The sequence below is a fragment of the Marmota flaviventris genome, chromosome 12 (assembly GCF_047511675.1).
Source record: "Marmota flaviventris isolate mMarFla1 chromosome 12, mMarFla1.hap1, whole genome shotgun sequence".
In the NCBI taxonomy this organism is placed as follows: Eukaryota; Metazoa; Chordata; class Mammalia; order Rodentia; family Sciuridae; genus Marmota; species Marmota flaviventris.
In genome coordinates this window covers 75,754,212-75,779,770 of record NC_092509.1, presented here as the reverse complement: position 1 = coordinate 75,779,770, position 25,559 = coordinate 75,754,212, and the positions used below count along the sequence as shown (strand labels likewise).

Genomic DNA, 25,559 nt, shown 5'->3' with positions numbered 1-25,559 from the left:
GCGCTTGCCTAGGACACATGAGGCCCTGTGTTCTTAGCACCACATAAAAACAAATAAACAACAACAAATAAATAAAGGTTAAAAAAAAAAAAAAAGGCCACTTAATACTAGAAAGCATTGGGACCACTTAGAAGTCTTGTTTTACACATGCTCGTCTCACAATACTAACTTGGGTGTCAAGAAGATAGCTAGATAAATATGTCTAGAGCCTACAAGTCAAGGCTGAAGATGTAAATTTTGTGATCACATACATATAGAGGGTTCAAATCCATGGGACTGAATGAGACCAGCTAGGGAGTGAATGTAGAGATTCAAAGATCTAAAGATCAGGGTTCTTCAACACCTCAAGGTTTAACAAGATTCGATCCAGCACAGCAAATGAGAGAAGCCAGAGGTAAGAGGAAGTTCAAGAGAAAATGTGGTTTCTTAGAAGTTACGTGAAGAGTATCTCATGAAGGAATCTGTGCTGTCAAGAGGCAAACCAAGGAATGAATATCAACTGCTGAACCTGGCAACACAGATGGTGACCTTGATTACAGAGAGGCTACGAATTCAAAACAAATACAAATCACGGAGTGGACTCTGGCACTCCAGCAACTTCCTGAACACCAGAGCTCATCACTTGACCCGCACAGCTGTTAGAGATCTTTGCCTCCATTTCACCTTCAATATTATCCACTGCTGGGTTACTACTTTAAGAGTTACTCCCTCTGAAGTCACTTTTATCAACTCCTTCAGGCACAGGGTGTACTGCCATCAGTGCTGGGTTTTATAGCCACATCAATATGAAATCTTACAACTGTTAATGATTATCTCCCAACTGACAATGCCAGCTCTGAAACAAAGTGTTAGTGTATTGGTGTGTCATCCAATCCATCTGTAAAACACTAAGTGCTTGCCAATTAAGCATGCCGCTCAATAGAGGTTAGAAAATAAATGAAGGACTTGAAGCATCTGATATTCTAAAAGGCAACTGAATCTCCAAGTACTGAAGACTCTTTTATGAGCTCATGGCATTACTGTTCTAGGTAATGTGTTTTAAGAATGGTACTTTAGGAGAGTTTATCAGTTCCCACAAGAGAATATCAGCCAATGAGCATCGTCATCTGAAGTGACATCTCACAAGGGTAGGTGAATTGCCTCACCAGCAATTTTCAACTAGAGATATGAAATAGCTTTCTGATATGATTTTTCCATCTATTAATCCCACTTTCCCCTATATGTGTTATTTCAAACCAGTTCTGAAAGGCCTCATTTCATTTGTTAAATGAACTTAAATCTCTGCTTTTGTAGCTCAAAAACCATACAAAGAAACGTGCTAAAACAGAAATAAGCAAAAGTTGCTCTTTTCAAAAGCTACAATAAAGGCATCTTATTAAAAAATGTTTTTAAAAAACCTTTAAAATGTCAATAAAGTAAAATAGAGATTTCACATAGTTAATAATTTTTTCTTGCTGGTCAGTTCTCTTTTAATTCACTTTATGCCAATCATTTGCAGTCTCCCCCTTTCACTGCCTGTCCCAACCTAGGTTTTAAATATTTTAATGTAGATACATACCAAGTAGTTGAAGATCAGGTTTAACCAAAAAGCACTGGGAAAATTAAATTCCTTCCTTACCCCTTGTTAGCATGGATGGAAATACAATACAATGCACAGAGACTATCTCAACAAATGTGAAAGAAGGGAAATGAATAATCAATCCAGAAAATTATTTTGTTAAAAATATTTATTTAAAAAAATACAACTGTTGTCCATATCTAGTTGCACATATATCTACTAATATATCTGTATAATTTTGGACTTGTAGTAAATTTGCTACAGTGCTTTCTTAAAGCCAGCTTGCATTATACAAAGCAAATTCCTCTGTCAGTTCTTACACAAAATAGTTTAAAAATGTATCATCTTTCTTAAAAGATACATACCACCATTATACAATTTAACAAAATTTTTGCATAAAACATGGGAGGTGATAGAAAAAATGACCACCTGGTTGGTTACTCAGAGCAACCCCTTACAATGTGTGGAAATGCACCGAGTATTAATTGTTTTTTTTTTTTTTAATCTTAAAAGCAGCATATTATAAAGCCCTCAAAGTGCTTGCATATCCCTTACTTTACCCACCTAAACTCTGCATAAAGTTTCTTTGTGCACAGAGACAGAATTCCAGACTCGAGATACAATCACCCTAATCAACCCTGAACAACATGCCTTTGTTCACCAGGTAAACCCTGCTGCTGGCTAGATGACAAGGCAGTTTCTATCGGCTTCACCAACAATTAATGTGAATTTTCATAACCACTAGCAGTTACCACTTTAACTGCCTTTTAAGGAAGAAGGAAAAAAAGGTGATTTTAATACTCTGAACGTCTCCCTAATGTAAGTTAAACTGAAATTAATTAACATAAGTTATTAATAATACCTTAAATTACTCATTCTGGGTAGTTGTGCACTTGTACTATATCTAATAGAGTTTGTTATTTAATATCATTTAATTTTTAAATGCTGGCCATATTTTATAGTCCACAAACCAGTTTCAACTCTAAACCACCCAGAGTATGAAATTTAAAGAATCTAACCTACGGTTAATAACTCCCATTGATCCTTAGTTGTCTCTCAGATATCTTTTTCTTTTTAAGATCCAGTAGGGCCCATGGAAAATTATTAGTTTGTTCTTCAAAATGCAAAGTTAAGTCAGGTGTAATACCTGTAGTTCCAGCTACTCAACAGGGCTGAGGCAGGACTGCTTGAGTCTAGGAGTTCAAAGCCGGCCTGGGCAACATACCAGACCCAGGCACAAAAGAAAAGCAAAGTTATACATACTTCTTCTTTTCTTAAGCCAATATGATTATCTGGTGAATAAAGGGCATAATTCTAAGAAATTAATTTTGAACAAAATTTTATTTGCCTCTAAACAAAGCTATCCAGTAGCAAAATGAATTAAAATTCGTATTTAAATCTTCCCTACTCCACAAAGATAAATGAAACTGTTAGAAGGCAAAGTGAAGAAATACATGACTATGACTAGAAAAGAGTAGGAGCCAAACAGAATAAATAGGCCCCCAATGATCAGAAGTTAATTGTATTAATTTCTTTTTTATCTTTACATAGATGCATCTTAGTTAATTTCACTAATACTGAACAGGGAAGTTTATAAAATATGTTTCTCTATCATATAAACAATGAATGCAAGCAATGAATGTACACACAAAGGCCACTGGTAATACTGCCACAAAATACAAACAAAAAAAGAAATGTCTTAGAAGGGACTATGTCCTCTACATGACAGACAAGAAAACGAGTGAACATGAACAAAACAAAACAAAAAACTTATAGTTGGATTTTTTTCATATTTAAGTATAATCTAGCAACTGCACATCTTTTAAAAATCATAGAGTACATTAAAAGCTTGCAAATTACTTTAAAACATCCTAACCCAAAGAGCCTACCTTACACAACCTAGAAGAATGGCTCACTAGGTAGTCTTTTATCCCTTCCCCAAACACTCCTAAGTTTCCCCCACAAAGTAAATGAGAAATAAACCTTACTCCCATGACCCCTAATATACTAAGCTGAAATTAAACAAAATAATCATTAAGTGCTTCCAGTTATTAAAAACAAAAACAGTGCTAATAATGGTGCCCAAGAAAGTGCGAAGTGATTTAATATGGTATATTCCCACCATGAATGCCAGGCAGATCTGAATGGTTCTATTGGCTAGAACTCTGGGCCAGCCACAGGGCATTCCACTCCATCCCTACCCCATCCAGGAGATCCCAGGCCTGTCTGAGCATGGCTCATAATCCTTGGAAGAGAGAGAACCAGAGCGGGCCTTTATGAGATGGGAATGAGACCATTCAACTCAGAAGCCCTCCTTTGCAGTTCTGTTAATGCTGTTTGTGTACAGTTTAAATGGGGTAAATTAAGCACAAAGCTAGAATTCCTCCACTTTTTATATCAATCCATGGTCGAATTCTCTGTATGGTAGACACAGTACTTCTAATATAAATCTCCTTTCTGAGAAACTTAACAACCAAGTCAAATAAAAATTTTCACAAAAGCAAACAGAAATGTAGAAATTTTAAGACAAGACATCCTTATTAGCTCAATAATATATGAACATAAGGGAAGAGTTTAAGATGACCTTGTTTCGAGTACAACATATTTCAGTGCGGTATTTCTAAAATGTTAGCAAGCAATTAGTCTTTAAGGCCCATGATTCTGTATATTTAAAAACTGAAATGTGCAAGACATTAATCTTTAAAAAGTAGCAACTGCAAAGTGCAGCAAATTGGTTTTTTTTTTTTTTTTTGAGTTTTAGTATAAAATAAACTAGGAGCCATCCTAGTTTAGAGGATAATATATAATCCCTGTGAAAAACAGATTTATACACACACTCTCTCAGTCCATACATCAGTATATACATACACATACATGTACTTAGCCAATAAATCAGAATGATTTAGAAAGAATATTCTAGTCTCCCAATTAAATATTTCAAAGTAAAGTTTTAAATCTCATAAAACTCCCTGATGTGTATTACACACAAAAATTTAGCATTCAAGAGACTTACTATGTTTGTATCCTTCGTGAATGTCCTAGTAAGAGGTTTCATTTAAAATTATGTGGGGCTGGGAGTCTAGTTCTGTGGTACAAGGCCTACGTGATCCCCAGCACTGCAATATAAAATAAAATAATGACAACAGCAGCTTGAATTTCCTGGCTTCTGTAGGAAGTTTAAAGTCAACATTTCCCCTCTCGCACAAACCTCCAGGTTTCCATCTTTCACAATGGCTAAGTATGAACGGCAGCATTCTCAAAATGGCTGCTCTTTGGCAGGCTATCCAGGTATCTCTCTGTTCAGAAAAGCAGCTAGAAGACCCTGGCAGCTTCAGATGGAGCACTGGTAAGCCACTTACACCACCACCACCACCACCAATTCACCTCTCAGATCTGCTGTGTTTATTATAGTCAAAACACAACTTTGATAGTGGCAGGTTCTACCAAGAATGAGAAGTGAAATCAAGTACCTCCTGTTCTTGCTTAATACAGTACCACCACCACCACCACTCCGTGAAGAATTCTAGACTCCAAGATTAAAACTTTTTCCTTCAGTGAGGATGGTTCTCATGTTAAAACAGGGCACCTGTTTCAGGCAATGCCAGCATTGATAACAAAAACAAAACATTTATTTGTTGATCCCAGACCAAAAAAATAATTAAAATACTTTCCACAGAATGCTTCTCTGGTCAGAGCACCTGCTGAAGAAAGACAATCATGGTTGACCTTCACTTCATTCAAACTACTGTGGCCTGGACATTAACAGCCTGATTCCAGTTTAGAAATACTATATTCTATCACATCCTCAGATTGGGTTTGGTGGTTCATTCAGAGCCCCAAGTTTCTGCCCAGCAACCTGCATTATCTCCACAATTGTTTCTACACCTTAGAAGGGCACTTCAGCACAATTCTAGATTTCTGGGGGTAAATAAAACATATATAGTAAATAAAGCAATAAGCAGAACAGACCCATCAAGAAAAGAATTCCTTCAGATGCTATATCTCTCTTTCTCCCTCATGGGCGCTCTCTCTCTCCTCTCTCTTTCTCTTTCTCTCTCTCTCTCTCTCTCTCTCACACACACACACACACACACTTATTAATACAGAAAGAAAGTGGAAATTGTTATATATCTTAGCATAAAGATAACACAAGAACAAAAGAAGTTTTTAAGCACACTTGATACAAAGATGAAAGAGATAACAAGCTGTCAGAAATAATATGCATGACGCTCTGGAAAACATTTGGTAATCGATGTTATTTGGCAACTGTGAAAAAAATTAATGTGAAATTTCAAAAGCTTATGACAAGTTCTCCTGAAAACTTGCAAGTCTAAAATTCTCTAGTTTTACGTATATTTTATAGCATACATGTTACTTTAGTGTAGTGGTATATAACAACAGAAACACATGAGAGTTTTTCATAGGGAAAGTTTCTGTTTTCAAAAATTTACTGATGAGGGGTGTGTTAAAAATGATTAGAGACTGCTGGGGCATGGTGGCACATATCTGTAATCCCAATGTGCAGTTGGGAGGTTGAGGCAGGAAGATCATAAATTTAAGGCCAGCCTCAGCAACTTAGTGAGACCCTGTTTTAAAATTTAAAAAGGACTGAGGATGTAGTTCAGTGGTAGAGAACACTTTTCTGAAATACCACTGAGTGTCTTAAATCGATAGAAACATAAAGTTACCTTTTAGAACTTTGGAATTATAATACAAATTCTAAAATCAGAATGAAACAATGCTACCAGAGTAGACATTGCCCAATGTTGGTGGGAATAGGACTGCGGTGATACCATAAATAGCCTGGAGTTACAGCTCCAGAATTCCAAGTCTCAGATTTAACAGCCAGTCAATGCCTTTTTTGATCTCTAATATAGCATGCAAATAAATCTTCAAGGAATTTCCCCCATTATTAAAAAAAAGGAAGGAAGGAAGGAATTCAGTAGCCTCATGGCTTACTTTCCCCACCAAAAAAAAAAAAAAAAATTTTTTTTTGATACCGGGGATTGAACCCAGGGGCACCTAACTACTGAGCCACATCCCCCTTTTTCATATTTTGTTTAGAGACAGAATCTCGCCAAGTTGCTTAGGACCTTGCTAAATTGCTGAGACTGGCTCTGAACTCTTGATCTTCTTGTCTCAGCCTCCCCATCTGCTGGGATTACAGTGTGTGCTATCACACCTGGCTCCACACCAAAATTTGAAAAAAAAATTACACCTAGATTTTAATTGCCAAAATGTGGGGGGGAAATATCCTAGATTTTAAAGATAGATTCTTCAATTATGTATAAACTTTTTTTGTTTTTAAAAGAAAGTTTTCCCTTTGTTCAAACATACAAAGTATGCCATGAGAAAGACAACATCACAAAAGCACTGTGATAAACTGTGAGAGGAAAAAAAAAGACTTACACAGTGGTGCATACTTGTTATCCCAGTGACTCGGGAAGCTGAGGCAGGAGGACGTCGAGTTTGAGGGCAGCCTGGGCAACTTAACAAGACCTTGTCTCAAAGTAAAAAATAAAAAGGGCTGGAGATACAGCTCAGAGGTAGAAGGCCCTTGGGTTCAATCGGTAGTGTCAGAGGAAAAAAGTTACTGAAGTCAAGACATGAGATTTTAATTTGGTAATTTTACAAATCAGCATATAATTAAAAATTATTTTAAACGTGAAAATCCACCCAGGGGTGGAATAAATGCAGTGGTTTGTTGGCACTGACTCTGCATCAACTATGAATATCCCTTCTCAATTCCATGGCAGTGGCTTAAAATCAGCCCCAGTGGAGTAATATACATCAAGAAAATTGATAAATTCCATAAATTCAGGGGTTCCCCTGGCCACCTCAGAGATTCTGGCTGCTAAACATTTTCCAGCAGATGACTAGAGCAGAAGTGATCACAGAGGACATCCCAAGGCCCTGGCAGCCTGCTCCTCTCCTTTGACTTAGGCTACCGTTGCCCACCAGCAATTATCCTAACAAAGTGACTACTGAGATACCAGCTGCAGCCACGAAACACGTCTCCCCAGTGAATACTCAAGTCATATGTTTGTTTTGTTTTGTTTTTTGATATTTGTTTTAGTTGTAGATGGACACAATACCTTTATTTTGTTTATTTATTTTTATGTGGTGTTGAGGATTAAACCTAGTGCCTCACACATGCTGGGCAAGCATTCTACCTCTGAGTCACAACCCCCGCCCCACGTGGTATGTTTTTGATGCTAAGAATTGTTCTTAGACTTTTCCAGGAGGGAGGCTGTCTCAGAGCCTCACACACTTGCTAAGGTTGTGAACCTTGACTTGAAAAAGGACACACAGACATGGACACAGACACACACACACTCATGCACGCAAGCGCTTCCCCAACTTAGTTGATCTCAAAGAGAAAGCAGAGCACCATCTACCTCCTAAGGCCTCATGCCTCTCAGAGGCTTTGGCGACAGACTTAAGCAAAGGAGACCTGATGTTAAAACAGCTTCCTAGGGAAATGCCTTGAGTTTTAATGGTGCTAAGGTACCTTTGTGCTGAGACAGAAAATTATCAAATATATCATCTGTGAAAATAAACCAATGGCTTTTCTCCTTTAACTCAAAGATTAAAAAAAAAAAAATACTTTTGTGCTTTCAGAATTTAAAACATCTATTTAAACCAACCATCAATATTTAATTACTATACAAAATGTTAGCCTAATAAAACTATTCCAAAGAGCTGCTCAGGGATCTAATTTAAAACAGGTATGAAAGCTAAATAATTCAATATGGGAAGAAAGTCCAATGTCTGTTCCCATCACTACTGACCACTACCTTTCAACACTACTATTGCACATCTCAGGAACAGAACGTTCAGCTGGTAACAACCAACAAAGTAGTAACAGGTCCCCAACACGCACCTTCAGAGGCAGCTCATCGAGGACTTTCCTTCCACTGCTAATGAGACAGCACAGTATGTTACACAAAAGCTTTTCTACACGGTATGTAAATAAAACTTAAAGCAAATAATGTGCATCTGGAAGATGCTGGCTTGTAACAGTATCATGTTGAGCCCTCAAGTCTTACTCCCTCATTCCACTTAGTTCCCATGATTCAACTACAAGGTTAAGAGACTAGTTTGTTTAATGGGCACAGTAGTGGTGGAAGCATGTTAATTTAGTCCTGGACTTTAAAGCCAAACTTCTCAAAAGATTCCACTGTGATACTGGTATAACTCAGTCTGGGAATCAAGCTAGCTGTCCACACCTGGCATTGACTTACCTAAGGTAATATTTTATAAATCTTATAATATAGAGATGAAGGTCTAACAATGCAATCACTATTTAGCATTGCCAAATGAAATCTGTTCTTCCCTAATGAGAGAGAGAGAAACTGAAAGAAACAAGCACATCTTTGTCTCACTACTGATTAGAAGGCTTCTCTTTGCAGTCTACCTTCCTAATTACATCCGAACACTGTCACAACCCCTAATAACCTCTGATTTAAAAGGAAAGATGCTAAATATACAGCAGGAAATGGGGTAAACCAGATAGGAAGGAGCAAGATTCTTTCTCTTTGGCTCTCTTCTAACTGGGAAGAGCCCCATGTGTTGCTTCAAGGTAATCAAACCTTTAATTTAGAGATGCTTCCAATTTTCAAAACCCAAGTCCACCCTCCTAGAAGTCATCGTGTGCCATGCTGTATTCTATGGGTATGGAATCACTGTTTAGAGAGAAGACGTTACTGTGCTAGATGTGTGTGTGTATGGGGGGGGGGGGGTCCCACAGTCTCACTGAATGTTCTAAAAACCATCTTATACCCTAAGTTGAATATCTTATGTTGAAATAGACTAGCTCTAAGCCCTGTTGACAGGTCCAGAGAAGACCATGCATGTAGCTAAGAGACCCACCCAGAATAAATGGAAATAAGATGCCTTTCTTTGGAGTTGCTTATACATGTTGCAGTTCGCACAAAACAAAATCTCCTCAGTAGTACTGCACCAATCTTACTGTGTATGAAGAGGAATGGTTCTTTTTCTCCCACTGCTTTAAAAAACTCACATTTACTCATTCAACAGAGCACACTTAGTCCTAAAGATATGGCCAATTTCATTTAACTAACATTTCTTTAATTTTTCCCCCTGGTCAATGGGTCCCAATGGCCAGGAGTTAACTCTATTCTTAACCACTCTTGCAAAGCATTGCTGCTAAACCCCACCAAAATTACTTTAACACAAAGCTCAAAATATAAAAGAAAAAAAGAAGAGAGTGGGAGGTTTGACTTCAATTAAGGCATTTTTACCTATAATCCAAATTGAGTCCTATTGGGAGGGAATCCTAAAAAGGTATTTCAGTGGGAAATGACAAAAATCACAATTGTATATTATCAGCATTGTAGAACTATGGATCTCTCACTTCAAACGCAATCATGCCAAGTGTCTATTTCTTTGTTCCTTGGTTCTCTCACTTCACAAGTGCGTAGGTTATGTCTTCTGCAGGTCTGGGGAAAATGGGCCAGGAGTAGAAGGTCCATCCAGGCCAGAAAGAGTGAACGGCCCATGACTGTTCAGTACAGAAGGAAACTGAGAAAGAAAACAAAAACACTTTATCATCTTACTACTCAGTCCCAACTTTCACTTTGTTTCTACTATATTCCCTAAGGCAGAACACAGAAAACAGACTTTGCAGTGGCTCACAGGATAAAAGCAGTAACTTCATCAATAAGTATATGATATCATAATAAAACCTTAAGTGTTTGTCCTAACATTTTAAGTATTAACTCCATACAACCTCAACGGAATGGAAATAAAGAACAAACCTTTACATTTCATTATGTTAAGATAACGTAGGTTTACATTTAACCTCAAATGAAAGTTTTAGAAAGTTAACTAAATGACAATATGCACCTTAGAGTGTTATTCAGTTATAAAATAAAACATGAACCCTCAAAAAAGTCCAGAAAGATAGGGTGCTCATTTAGAAAAGCATTCCTTTCCCATCACATATTCTGAGATCACCCACTTAGGAAGATTCTAGGCTAAAGCTACAGAAGCACTACCACTTTGCCCAAATTATGTGCTCAGGAGAAGCAAAGAAAAATTTAAAAATAAAATATGGAAGATTCTCAACACTTTTCCCATTTAATAATTCAGGAATTTTGTGTGTGTGTGTGTGGGTAGGGAACAAGATGGGGGTAGTACGGGGATTGAATCCAGCGGGGCTAAACCACTAAGCCATATCCCCAAAGCTTTTTATTTTTTTGACACAGGGTCATGCTAAGTTACTGAGGTTGGCTTTGAACTAGTGATCCTCCTGCCTCAGCCCCCCAGCTGCTGGGACTACAGGTATGCACCACAGCCTGTTTGTTTTTAAAAAGGAGGGCATACAAGTTAGCATTTCTGAGATCCTGGGGTTTATCCCTAGCATTGAAAAATCTAAATAAATAAGTAAATAAACAAACAGAAGCAGAAGTTGTTTTTTTTTTCTTTCTTTTTTTTTTTTTTTTTAGGCACAGAGGATGGAACCCATGGCCCTGCACATGCTAAGCATGCGTTCTACCACAATGCTACATGCCAAATCCCTAAATTTTGTCTTCTTTTCCTTACCCATTCACTTTCATAAGAACAAAAGAAAAATTATAACTATAAAATATAAGGAAATATCCAAGGAATAGTCACCTCTGAAAAAGTAAATAAATTGACCATGAGAAAGTTTACAATTTATAAAGTCTAAATGTTTGGCCAAATATGGTTAAAACCATTAAAAATAGCAAGACTTTTCCCTAACATATTGGTGAAGAGATTATATTCATTTTCTGATATATATCAATTCTGAGTGAGGAAGAAATGAGAATATTTGATAGACTATTCTCAAGGCTTTCCTCTATTTAAAAATACAAAATTCTTAATTAAAAGAGGGAACCTAGCTGGGTGCAGTGGTGCACACCTGTAATCCAGCAGCTCAGGAGGCTGAGACAGGAGGATCTTGAGTTCAAAGCCAGCCTTAGCAAAAAAGCAACTCAGTGACACCCTATCTCTAAATAAAATACAAAATAGGGCTGGGGATAGGGCTCTGTGGTTGGATGCCCGAGTTCAGTCCCTGATACCCCCCAAAAACAAGAGGGAACCTAAACACACACACACAATACAAAGTCAAATTTTAAAAAGAGAGAACCTGTACATAGAGCTCTCCTATATACAATCATGTGCCACATGATGACTATCTGGTCAACGAGGGACCATATACACAATAGTGGTTCCCTAAGATTAAAATGGAGCTAAAAAATTCCTATCCCCTAATGATGCTAGAGCTGTCCTAATGCTGCAGTGCAACATGTAAACAAACCTACTGCACTGCCAGTCACATAAGGTAGAGCACATGGGCTGGGGCTCAGTGATAGAGCGCTTGCCTAGCATGTGTGAGGCACTGGGTTCGATCCTCAGCATTACTACAAATTAATTAATTAATTATTTATTTATTTAAAGGTCCATCGACAACTAAAAAAAATTTCAAAAAAAGTATAGCACATACAGTTATGTACAGTTCCTAATGTTTGATAATCAATGACTACTGCTGGTTTATGTCTCTACTACACCACACTAGACGTTTCATCACTATTATAGACTGTGCGCTTTCCACTTACAAAGTTCCACTTACAAAATTCACTGTAAAACAGATGCCATGTTCTCCCTGCAGCAGCCTCACACACCTCCTGCTTACCTTGTCTCTGGATTGCATCATTTTCTCCTAGGCTTGGTATCTCTCTCCCCCTCAGGTGTGGAGCAGGCTACACCACTGAAGTTTGTATGGTACACAATCACCTAATGTCATCTTTCTAAGAATGTATTCCTGTCACACCAATATGAGGCTGTGTTCATATCTGTATATATGTATACGTATCTACAAAGGCAGTCCCTGACATATTATGGTTTAAGACAGTGCAAGAGCCATATGCATCCAGTAGAAACCATAATTTGAATTTTAATCTTCTCCCCGGCCAGTAACATGCAGTATACACCCCTTTGCCATGCTGAGTAGCAACAGAGGACCACACCTCCCAGTCAACCACCGGATCACAGGGAAGCAACTGATGATCCACGGTGTGCCACTGCTGTGCTGCTGGGTGATAATGTTCAGATGGTGAGGTGTATCAAATGCATTTTCTTTTTCTTTTTTGTTAAATCCCCTGAACCCAGGGCGTTGCACCAACCCTCAGAGCAAGCACTCTGCCACTGAGCTTCATCCCCATTCCTTTTTATTTTGAGACAGGGTCTCACTAAGTTGCTCAGGCTGTCCTTAAACTTGGATCCTTCTGCTTCCTGAGCAGCTAAGATTACAGGCATGCACCACAGTGCCTGGACTAAAAGTATTTTCAGCTGATCGTATTTTTGACTTACAAAAATGGGGTCATCAGGGTATAAACCCACTGTAAGTTCAGACCCGCATCTATGTATAGACATATCTATTTACAGATATATAGATTTGGTTTTAATGAAAGAGGGTCTCATTATATTGCCCAGGCTAGTCTCAAACTCCTAGGTTCTAGCAATCCTCCTCCTCTTTCAGCTTCCTGAGCAGCTGGGACTATAGGCATGTACTACTATACCCAGCTCTGTGTGTGTAAATACATTTTTGATAGAAGAGTTCTAGTATTTTAAATGACAAAAAAAAAAAAAAAATGGATGAGTCCAAAATCTCAGTATCAAATAATTTTTGGTCTAAATCAAATGAATATTAATAGTAAATAATGAAAAGGAAACTGCTATGAATATTAATATAAGCTGCTCGCTAGCTAGAAAATCAATGTAGAAATTAAAAAATAAAACAAAGAATATTTATCAAACAGAAATTATATAATGACTAAACTGAACAGTGAGACAGTGCCTTTTTGCATACCTCTTCATTTAACATCACAAGAGATAGCCTTTTACCTGGAAAAGCGTGTTAGCACCTTGCAGTCTGGCTGGACTCAGGGGAGCCACAGGGCTGAGAGTACTCCAAAAGTGGATACTGGAGAGCAAGGGGCTTGGAGTCAACAAGATGGGTGTCTGCAATACACAAAAATATACACTAAAGGACGTACCAGGATTATGCTTTATCCTTGCCATAGTATACAAGTAGCCAAACTATAATTAAATTAATATACTAACTGAACCCAAATATGATATTATTCTCTACTCCAAATATCCCTAAATCTAAAAATTTTATTATGATGAAAATCTCAAGAGATCATTTTTCTAACCTAAGAAAGATAAGGTCAAAGTAACTAATTTTTAACAAATTTACACAGGGTCTTTCCCAAATAGAAAAACAAACCTGAATCCAGATGCAGAAGAATAGTGGGTAAATGAATCATCATTTTCCTTCTAATAATGAGATGGTCTGGAAGTTATCTATTAAAATGTTCTATGAGATGAGCAAGTTAATAAATACCTACTGTAACTAAACAAACTTGTTATTCAACATCACATCAGTCCTTTTTCTCAAAGTTCTCAGGATTTTTACTACTGTAACAGTTTCACGAGACCCAACCAGAGAGAAATATGAACATTTACTCTCTTTAGGAGGAAGTAAAAATATATATATATATACACATATATATATTTATTTACTTAAACAACAATATATTTTCACCAAAAATACTCTAAACCTTTTATTTTGGCAAAACTGACTGAAGTGAAAAATTATCCACAGGGTTACACATAACCTTTCTAAGACGAATAAGAACAGAAAACAAACTTTCAGGTGGAAATTCTAGATTTGTTTTAAGAAGTGAGTAAATACAAACAATGGCATTAAAAATATAGAGAGTTACCTGTGAAAAAAGTGCTGGTGTAAGAGAAGCTGTAGGGAGAGATGGGCTTAATATCCCCAGTGGGCTTGGGTCACTGCCTGTAATCACAAGGGTAGGAGCCAGTTCTAACCCTTTGGGTTTCTTGGATCTTGATGAATTATTTGTTTTGTCCTTTTCTGGCAAAGCTGAATCTTCATTTTTAGGATCCAGTGACAAGTTCTCTGGAAGTTCCATTGGCTGAGAAGCCACTGAATCAATGTCTGTGTCGATGTCTGGGTTGGAGCCCAGCGGTGGAGAAAGTGTCCTAGGAAGCTCCTTCAAAGAAGGGGGAATGGACGGAACAGGAGGTGTAGGGGTAAAAATGGTAGCTACGCTGGATGCAGAAGTTGGGGATTCCAGGGAAGGCAGTTTAGGGGAAACCAATGTCTCCAATGCTTGGATAGTTTCATCAGAAGACGGGGAAATACTTGAGCCAGTTGAAATGGTGACAGCAACAGGTTCAATGGGAGGCTTCTTAGAAGGTGTTGTCACAAATTTGATGACAGATGGTGTTGGCTCCTGAGGAGATTTTTTCTCTGCCAGTTTCTCAGCAGGATTCTCCATCTTTATTGACTTGAAAAGCTTCTTATTGGAGGTGTTCAAAGAGTTGAGAGTAAATGAAGAATACAAGCCAGAGTGTATGTAATCATTGCGACTAGAGGTCTTGGCACCAGGCTGAGGTGGTTTCTCTTTCCCTCCATTCTCCACATCTTTGGAATTGTTGCTGACTTCACTGGAGTTTAAAGTTTCATAGTCTCCCTCAATCCTACCCACTGTCATTGGATCCATTTTCAAAATCTCTGGGTAAGAGACAAACTTGTACACAAACTTCTGACCATTCACTTTTTTGATGATATTCTGTAGGTAAAGAAAATAAGCATTGTTAGCATGTGCAAAGCCCTGAGTTCCATCCCCAGTACTACAAAAAAAGAAGATAAGCATTCTTACACTTTCCTATAAACTTATGTCCCACAGCTTATGAGTAAGGTAGCTTAATGATAAGAAGTGGGCAGTTTACTCAGAAGCCTCAAAATCATATACATTCATCTAGCTATACCAAACACAGCCTCTACTATGATGGAGAAGTTAAGGCAACAACACTCAAATGTTTTATCAGCAACTGAACTAGTATGTTACACAAAACCCGAATGATTTCAATTGTTTACCTCTATCAACCAAGTATTTGTATAAAGTCAGAACTTAACTGAATTGCAATCTCAAATAATTCCAAAGGAATAAGCCATAGGCATCCTGAGTAAGCAAAAAGGAATTCAGAACATTGCAGGTTCCTACTTCCTTCAGAAATTCCAGTTGATCCTTGCCTCTTATCTGTGTACAGGAAAGCTGAAAAGATCAATTACTTAAAGGTGAAAGTAAGAGCTCATCTCTAAGTTGCCCAGGCTGGCCTGGAACATATTCCTGCCTTAGCCCCCCAAGGGGCTGGGGTTACAGTTAGTTTTTTAGATTCTAAGTCTCTGGACCATTTATTTTTCCTCAGTGCCCAAGAACGTATTCAAAATAGTAAGAAATTAAACAAACAATTTTACCTAGGAAATCAACTATATTAATAGCTATTCTTTAAGGTATTAACCTATACTCCCTGAGTGAAATGAAAACAAAATTAAGCAAAGCAGGTGGGCATGGTGATACACACCTATAATCCCAGCTGAGGCAGGAGGATGGCAGGTTCCAGGCCAGCCTCAAAACTTAGTAAGACCAAAGCAACTTAGAAAATAAAAAGAACTGGGATGAAGCTCAGTGGTAAAGAGCCTCTGGGAGCCCTCATACCAAGAAAAAAAAAAAAAGTAAAGCTATAAAAAAAGTATACATGACAATTTTTAAAGTAAGTTATGACACACATGAGAATATTTATCCTCAAGAATCTCAGAATTCCTTTTTTGTATTCCAATCTGGACTTTTTCTTTTAATGACAAATGTAGTTGGGAACAAAATACATATAATAAGAGTAGGTTACTGAGAGTTTACAGAAACACACCCAGAACATTTATATCTTGTGTCCTAATTCTAAATGCTAAGGCTATAAAATAAATTGTATTAAAATAAAACAAGACATTAGTACCTATAACCTCAACAAGAGAAGAAATAATTCTTGGCTTGAGGTTCTCTGTATAGCATCAAGATCAGGATGTGTGTTACCTTTACATAATAGTATCTGAGGGCTCGGCTGAGTTTGTCATAATTCATGTTAGGCTTGTTCTTGCGAATTCCCCAGAGACGAGCAACCTCTTCTGCCTGCAAAAGCTTGAACTCCCCATTGTTAGAGGTCCAGCAGATCATGTGCTCATTCTGAGGCTCCTGCAGGAGCTGAAGAAGGAACTGCCACAGGGTGATGGCACTGTCCATAGCAGTGGGCTGAAAGAATACAGATTTGTGATAGAATTAACAATGTATGTCAGGCCTGTTTTAAGTGCTCTAAGTGTACTAGCTCATTTCATACCCACAATATTCCTATTAGATAGATATGGCTGCACTCTCATTTTACACATGGAAAAATGAATCAATAGAGGGTTAAATACCTTGTCCAGTCTGTCCAAGGTCACAAAGCAAATGGCAAAGTTGAGATTTAAGCCCAGATGATCTGAATCCAGAGTCCAAAGTATGCCATACAGCTTCAGAAGCAACTTGTAAGGAGAATAAAGCTAGTTCTGTAAATTTTGGGAGCAGACTGAAGATTGCCAGCCATAAGAGTATATGTTATTAAGAATTTGGGGCTAGGGATATAGCTCAGTTGGTAGAGTGCTTGCCTCATATGCACAAGGCCCTGGGATCAAATCCCCAGCACCATAAAAAAAAAAAAAAAAGAGTTTTCCCTACAGTTTCACTATCATGGTCTCTCAGAGGACCACCATCTATCTCAACCTCTATCTAGTTTGATTATTTACTAAGTTGTATGTCCAGAGCAGGCCGGGAGCTGAGGTACAGGTGAAAGTAAGGTGAAAAGTAAGAGCTAGATTCTTTTGCTCCAACTGATACTTCTCCTCCAAATAGTATCCATTATCATAAATGCAATTTACATATAATTGGCAGCACTGAGAATTCAATAAAATGTTCCCTAATTTACAAGTTCTGTTACAGTTCTATCTATCTATAGAGATTCCATCTGCATTCTATCCTTTTATTTGATTAGCAACCTTTATTTAATTAACAAGACAAACTGAAAGAAAAAAATCCCCCGATATCTGTTTTGAGGCCAGTTTCTCAATTTTAGCATTACCGATATTTGGGGCCAGATCATTCTTTGTTTTGGGGTATTGTCTCATGTGCTAGATTTTGGCTGCATCTCTTGTCTCTATCCACTAAATGCCAATAGCATCCCCTGTCCCACTGAGACCATTAAAAGTATCTCCAGGGCTGGAGTTGAAGCTTAGTGGTAGAGCTCTTGCCTAGCACATGTGAGGCACTGGGTTCAATTCTTAGCACCACATACAAAAATAAACAAAATAAAGGTACTGTGTTCATCTAAAACAAAATTAAAAAAAAAAAAAGTCTCTAGAAACAGTCAATATTCTGCTAGGAGAGGTCAAAATTATCCTGGTTGATAATCGCTGGCTTGGGCAACAGGGCAAAATGGAAATACACTCACAAAGACATCTTCCTCATAGAATTTCAAAATATGTGGTCCATGAGAAAGAATTCTTTAGGGCAAAAACTCTGGCCAGACATATATAAACTCATCCTAAGAAACCTGTAACTGAACATTTTCACACATAAAATAAAGAAACCTTCCTTTCTGTAGGAATGAGAACTCAGTGGGGCAGAATAGGATTGAAAATAAATTAAATCAATTCCATTAAAATATTACAAAAATAGGTAAACTGGACTACATCAAAATTTAAAACTGGGGCTGGGGCTGTAGCTCAGCGGCAGAGCACTTGCCTAGCAAGCATGGGGCACTTGGTTCGACCCTCAGCATCACATTAAAAATAAACAAATAAAATAAAGGCTTTCTGTCCATCTACATAAAAATTTTTTTTTAAATGTTGTGCTGCAAACAATACCATCAGATGAGAAGACAATTCTGAAAATGGGGGAAAATATTTTCAAATCATATCTCAAAAACAACTTGTATCTAAAGTAACTTAAAAAGGACAAAATTATGATGAAGCAAAGGATTTGCATGTCTGTAATCCCATCAACTAGTAAGGCTGGGCAGGAGGATTCCAAGTTCATCATCAGCCTTCGCAAAGGGTTAGCAACATAGCTCAGTGACACAACAACCCAAGGTTCAATTCGTAGTATCACAAAACAAAACCAAAAAAGTAACAACAATAAAAAAAATGTTTCTCCAAAGAAGACATGCAAATAGTCAATAAGAACATAAAATATGTTCAACATTATTAGTTATAAGGGAAATGAAAATCCAAACCACATAAGAAACCACGTCATACCTACAAAGATGGCTATAATCAAAAAGATGGACAATAACAAGTAGGGAGAAATTGAAACCCTCAGACATTGCTAGTGGAAATCTCATGGCCACTTCAGACAAGTTTACTACATAAACCACTCCTACATACCCAGGAAAAATGAAAATGTATGTCCATACAAAAACTTTTGCCAGAATGTTCAGAGCAGAATTATTCATAATAACTAAAAAGTGGAAACAACTCAAACATCCATTAATTGATGAACAGATAAATAAAATGTGGTAATGGAATATCATTCAAACATAAGAAAAAAAATGAATTATTGTCACAACATGCATGAACCTTGAAGACACTACTATGCAAACGAAACAAGTCAGCCACAAAAGACGACAGGGTCCATGGTTCCATTGACATCAGAAGTCCAGAACAGGCCAATCTACAGCCAAAGAAAGTAGATCACCAGTTGCTGGGGGTAGAGGAAGAGTAGGGAGAGGAATGAGGAATGACAGCTAATGAGTAGAGGGTTTCTTTTTGGGCTGCTAAACATATTCTAAACTTAGATTGTGGTGGTAATTGCACAGTTCTGTGAATATACTAAAAACCACTGAACTATACACTAGAGGTAGGTGAATTCTTGGGTATAAACTACTTCTCAATAAAGATGTTTAAAACAAACAAACCTAACAAAACAAATGTTACAAGAGTTAGGCCTAAGGAGACTAATTCTAACAACATATAGCTCACGGAGATGAGATCCTTAAGGGTCAACTACTTCCACTGCCAAAAAGAGGTAGAGTAAGAAACTGTAGTGAAAAATATTTGGTTTTTTAAAACTTTTCTGAGGCACTTGAAATGTTCTCCAGTAATCCTCATGTTTACCACTTTGAAACTGGTCATACAGAGACACTGTCATCTGCAAATAAAGATGGGAAAATAATAAAGAATAGAAAGGGGAGATGCCACAGTCAAGAAGCTGATACCTTGGGTCCAACTTCCCTTCGTCACAGCAACATCCTCATCTATTCATTAGGGAACCCTCTTCTCTAGATGGTCAAAACATTCATATCGCTAGTTCACTGTGAAGAAGTATTGTATTTAGGTACTAAGAGATAATAATCCTCAAATGAAGAGCTTCCTTAATGTTAAACAACTGTGCCCTCTAGAAATCAGCTCCCCAGTCTTGACCTGAGTTAAAACAGTGGTTATCATGTTCATCAAGTATGGTGGGGCACAGGGAAGTTCTTTGTCACTTTTCTGAGTTTACCAAATAGCCATTTTCTTCTCATGATGCTTGTTCATGATAAATTACTTTTTTTTTTTTTTTTACTATACAGTTTTATTAAACAATTATTTGTTAGCGTAAGCCTGTAAAAACTATTCCCTTGTACATATGAGTTTAGACAAAGAAATCAATTTCCACATTTCCAGACATCACCTTTGTGTCAAGAATGCTTAGGGTAAACGCAGAAATGTATGCATGAAAGAGACAATAATAGAAGAAAGGAAGACAGAGAACAGGAAGTTCTATTTTACTATAAAAGTGCTGCTTATAATTCCACTTATTTTGGGAAAAATTCTAAAACCCAAATCATGGAGTCTTAACACCTATCATGTAGATCACATTTGAGCCCTACATGCTTATAGTAACTAAGCTACACAGCTAGAAAAACAGAAACAATCACTAAAATATTCACAATGAGCATACAATTACTGTCCTGAGCAAAGAGAAGGTTCCCAAAGATAGGTGCCCAAAGGTGGTGAAGGTTTGTGTCCACTTTCCCTTTGGTTACCAGTGGTTCAGTATCCATGGAGTCAAGTGTGACAAGCTATTGGATACTTTAGTATAGAACCTACCTGCTACAGGAAATGCTGATGCCTCTGTAGCACATTATTAGATGTCTAGGCTAGAAGGCTATATTAGGAGGAAAAGAAAAAGAGCATCATGGTTTTGGACGGGAAAAGTGGAAATGAATTTTCTTTTGAGAAAAACTAAAAGAGTTATAAAATGGACAACTGCAATGGATACTTTTAAAAGAATGCTTTTTTTGTGTGTGGTGCTGGGAATCAAACCCAGGGCCTCACATATATTAAATAAGCATTCTATTCCTGAGCTACACCCTCAGCCACTAATTCAATTTTTTTTTAATTAAAAAGAATTTTTTTTGGTCCTGGAGCTCTACCCTGAGCCACATCCCCAGCCCTTTTCTGAGTCAGAGTTTGGCTAAGTTGCTTAGGGCCTCCCTTAGTTGCTGAAGCTGGTCTGGAACTTGCGATGCTCCTGCCTTAGGTTTCCAAGTCACAGAGATTACAGGCATGTGCTACTGTGCCCAGCTCCCCAATTCAAAGTCCCTAATTTAATTTTAATATCAGGTTATTCTTTCAACTGAAAAACTGGCAAACTCCTGAGGATATAGATAAAACTCTTTTCACTTTAGTTTTTAAAAGTGTGGTATTAATTATGAACTTCAATGATTTCCAGTCATAAAGGAAAACTAAAGGAGGAAAAAAATAATTAAAAATTACAAAGGTTAAGAGTTAAAAATATAAATCCTTTTTCTCTTGTTACAAACAGCCGAGGAGAGAAAATACTTGATTTTCCTTTTCACAAAATCCCAATTTTTCAACATGGGAATGGTAGTGCATGCCTGTAATCCCAGCACCTCAGGAGGCTGAGGCAGGAGGATCATGAGTTCAAAGCCAGCCTCAGCAATTTAGTGAGGTCTTAAGTAATTCAGTGAGACCCTGTCTCTAAATAATATATGAAAAAGGGTTGGGGATGTGCTCAGAAGGCTGGATTCACTCCCCAGTACCAAAAAAAAAAAAAAATTTTTTTTTTTCAACTTTCCCAGTGCGGTGGTGCACACAGCTTGGGAGGCTGAGACAGGAGAAATGAGCTCAAAGCCTGCCTCAGAAAAAAGCGAAGCACTAAGCAATTTGGCAAGACCCTATCTCTAAATAAAATACAAAATAGGGCTGGGGATGTGGCTCAGTGGTCCAGTGCCCCAAAGTTCAATCCTTGGTATCCTCCCCCACCAAAAAATCCTGACTTTCGTATAATTATAAATTTTTTAAAAAATTTTAAAAATCTTGTATTTTCCTGCTCCAATTTAAGGAATCTGATTTTTTTTTCCTTCTGGTACTGGTGATTATATCCAGGGTCTTGAGTATCACAGACCAGTGCTCTACTATTGAGTTACACCCCCAGACCTTTTTATTTTTTGAGACAGGATTTCACTAAGTTATCCAGGTTGGTTTCAAATTTGGGATCCTCCTGCCTCAGCCTCCTCAGGAGCTGGGATAACTGGCATACCACAATCATCAGGGTAGGAGTCTGATTTTTGAAGGATTAAACACTGAAAACAACTGATGCTATCAACACTTCAAAGAAAGACCAATCCCTGTGCTAATTTAAAAGAGGCAGCTGCAGGTGTAGCTCAGTGGGTATGGTACCTCTGCCTAGCATGCTTCAGGCCCTGTGTTCCAGCCCCAACATTAAGGAAGAAGAAAAGAATGAGAAAGAAAGAGGTATCCATGTTGGAATGGCTTATTAAAGAAGATTCTATGAAGTGAAATGCTACCACCCTCAACATGTTTATAATACACATAGTCCTGTTGCTGTGGCCACCCATAACCCAACTATTATTCAGTGACAGTAGCTAAGACCCAAAAAATAAGTTTCCAAATTCTTCAATGGCTGCCTAAAAAACGAAAAATCTTAAATGTATTAAAATTAGTTTTGAATCAAAATAATCCTTGTCAAAAAGTAACCGGATGTAGCAAATCTACTGCACAGGATCTTATACAAGGAGAATAAAGAATATTAAATGTATATTTCTTCCTTGGTGTTGAGTGTGTGTGTGTGTGTGTGTGTGTGTGTCTGCGCGCTGGGAATGAAACCCAGGGTCTTGCACAAGCTCTCAGAGCTACATTCCCAGTTCCAAATGTATACTGTTAAATTACCAAAAAAAAAAAACAACAACAAAAAAACCCTTAGAAGACAATATTTTCCTCAGGATGTAACAGACTCCATTAACAAAAGTTTTAATACTTAAATTAAAATCAAAGAGAGAATTCCTTAGGGGGAAAAAATTGAATCATACTACATTTTAACGAAAATGTCAGTCCTAAATACCGAAGCACCAAGTTTTCCACGCGGAGTGGGACGGGGAGGGAGGATCTGATCCAGCAACCAAAGGGACAGATTTGGGAATCTTTATTTAAATGTCCTAAACTTCAAACATTAATAGTTTGGGGAAAAGCCAACTGTATATCTCTTGATCACTTCAGTCAAGAATACCTCTTATATCTACCAATGCCCCAAAAGATGTTTCCAATTTATCTTACTAGGAATGAAGAAGCGCCCAGCCTTGCTGCAGCTGTACAGTAAGCAGAAAGTAAAGGCGGGAGGTGGGTGCTGGAGAGAGGTAGAAAAAGAAATGAAACTTGATACCGGATGAATAGCGAGCGAGGGGAAAGGAAGAAACACCTCTGGGACCGTGCGCCCCAGAGAAGATCAAAGTCCGAGGAAGAGGCACAACCTCACGGGTCTTTGTAACCACTCAATTACTGTACTTTCATTTTCCAACTTCCTGTCACTACTGAAAGTCAGAATTGCTCCCCTCCTCCCCACCCATGCAACAAAACCCGCTGCCACCTTTTGCCTAAAGGACCTCGCGGAACCCAACTAGGGAGTGAGGAGTGGAGCGCAGCGATCCGGAGTCCACCTGCGCGCTGCGGAGCAGGGGCCGCCGGCACCAGCGGCCGGGGGCGGGTCCCCAGGGGAGCGCACCGCAGCCCCGCCCCGCGCCCGCACTTCCTGTTGTGCTGCGAGCCCCTCGGCCCACGCGCCCGCCCCCAGTCCGAGGGGCCGCAGCTGGACCCTGATGCGGAGCGGGCGAGCCGCTCACCAAGCCACGCGCGAGGCTCCCTTTCGCTCACGGTCTCGAATGCAAAGCTCCCCTCCGCGGCCAACTCCTCACGCTGGGAACTTGAGGATGGCGCGGCAGCCGCTGCGACCCCCGCGGCGGAGCCGGAGAAGGCGGCGGCGGCCGCCGAGCCGAGCCCGCCGGGTGTCCGCAATCTCCCGCATCTCCCGCCGCCGCAAAGCCGCCGCGACTCCTCGCGTCCCGCCCTCCCGCCCCCGCACGTGGCGGCAGTGTCGGCAGCGTGGGTCGTCAGGCCGCTACCCGCCGGGCGCGCGCTCGGGGCGTTCCTCGCTTCGGCCGGGCCTGCTAGGCGCTCAGCGGCCGCCGCCACTCTTGAACCCCCCGGTTGCGCTAGGGCCCCTCCCAGACGCCGCCGCGCGTCACTTCCGGGGGCAGGGAGGGCGGGGCTGCGAGCCCAAGGGGATCCGCTAGGCACGGCAGCCCCAGAGACGCGACTTGTTGGAGCCCGCGGACCTGGCGTGCGAGGGGCACCCCCTGGAGTTCTTCTGTTGTCACTGTCCTCTGTTCTTGGTCCGGTCGATTCCAGTTCCCTGAGGCTCCTGTAGGAACTCGGAGAACCAAAAGCGAGGCCTCGGTCTCCCCGGGGTAGCCCGGGCCCTTGCTTACTCCCCGGTCCGAGGCAAGGGGGCGGTCTCCTAGCCCCTGCCGTTGGGGCTGCTTCTAGTTGCTGCTGAGCTTAAGTTGGGGGGACACTCTGTCGCCCGTCCGACTTACCCATCCCTTTGTGGGTCCAGAAGTTGATGGAGCGACAGCTTTCTCATCAAAGTATCAGATCCCAGGACACTACCAACACTTGATAAATACTATATCTGCACCGTGCGCTCTCGCCAGTGCTTTGACAATGACAGTAGTGACAGTAGCTAAGACCCAAAAAATGTTTCCAAGCACAGGTGGTGTGTGTAAAGCCTCTTCTGGTTTTGGAGGTAAAGACCTGGAGTACAGTCGTAGCAATACCTTTCATTAATTCTGGGGCTATGAGCTATTTTCTTAACCTCTCCAAAACATTAAGTTCATCATCTATAAAATGGAATGAGAGAACCCAACCTCCTAAAATAGCTGTAATGGTTGAAGAAGATAAGGCGAATAAATGGCCTGAGTTTCAAATTCGTGGGTTCTCATTATTAAAATTATTAAAGAGCAAGGTCACACTTGGTACAAGAAGCTACTTGAACTACTTAGCAAAAGGAATGGAGAGTCATTAAAATCTGGATTTCTGAACAAAATTCTCAAAAAATAGCATATTTATCAGGTAAACTAAAGACAGGTCATTCTCTGAATTACTGATTGTTCCTGGCAGTTTGCTAGCTGTGTGACCTGGAGTGAGTTTTAACTTTTCTGAAATTTAGTTCTTGTAAAATAGAAATGACAGTGTTTAGGGTTTGCTGAGAGAATTAAATGAAACAAAAGACAAAGTGCTTTTTTAATACATTAGCTGGCACATAGTAGTTACCCAGTAAATGGTGATATCACTTTATCTTGGCCAGTCCCCTCACCCCCATAATTGAATTCATGGTAAAAATTAACTGAACTCATTGAATGAAATGTGATCCTATCATCCCTTTATAGGCTCTTCCTCCCTCCCCTTCCAGTGCTGAGGATAGAATCTAGGACTTCAAATGCTAGGCAAGAGCTCTGTCACTGAGCTACATCCCAAGGAATCTCTAGTCTTTTGGAAGAGACTCATTACTTCCTTTGCCTGCCATCCAGCCTTCTCCGTAACAGACTAGTTATAATGCACAGAGGTAGCTATTCCTGCAAAAGAAATTACCAAAAAAAGATGTAAGCTTTTCAGAAATAATTTTACCAAAGGATATAAACATTTTCATTAAGAAATATGTGTTTTATCCAGGTGTCATGGCACACGCCTGCAATC

General features: G+C 39.1%; 1 protein-coding gene across 3 annotated transcripts; it reads right to left on the bottom strand.

Moving 5' to 3' along the window:
* Positions 1–1,709: 1,709 nt before the first annotated feature.
* On the bottom strand, positions 1,710–23,850 carry Elk4 (ETS transcription factor ELK4). 3 transcript variants are annotated; one of them, XM_027934850.2, is made up of 5 exons: positions 23,648–23,850; positions 16,510–16,725; positions 14,335–15,210; positions 13,451–13,567; positions 1,710–10,102 (listed from the first exon to the last, which is right to left on the bottom strand). In XM_027934850.2, exons 2-5 carry the CDS (start codon positions 16,714–16,716, stop codon positions 10,004–10,006), a joined length of 1,299 nt encoding a protein of 432 aa, XP_027790651.1. In that variant the 5' UTR covers positions 16,717–16,725; positions 23,648–23,850; the 3' UTR covers positions 1,710–10,003. The 3 variants fall into 3 exon arrangements, with proteins under 3 accessions (XP_027790651.1, XP_071456235.1, XP_027790652.1); XM_071600134.1 differs by lacking the exon at positions 23,648–23,850 and adding an exon at positions 20,595–20,614; XM_027934851.2 differs by lacking the exon at positions 23,648–23,850 and adding an exon at positions 16,890–18,571.
* Between the last annotated feature and the right edge of the window lie 1,709 nt (positions 23,851–25,559).

Excerpts from the sequence above, each read along its gene's own strand:
- Elk4 (XM_027934850.2), bottom strand. The coding sequence starts at position 16,716 with ATGGACAGTGCCATCACCCTGTGGCAGTTCCTTCTTCAGCTCCTGCAG. Across the intron at positions 15,211-16,509 it reads TCAGATACTATTATGTAAAG|AATATCATCAAAAAAGTGAA; the intron begins GTAACACACATC and ends CTTTACCTACAG. Across the intron at positions 10,103-13,450 it reads GTGCTAACACGCTTTTCCAG|TTTCCTTCTGTACTGAACAG; the intron begins GTAAAAGGCTAT and ends TTTCTTTCTCAG.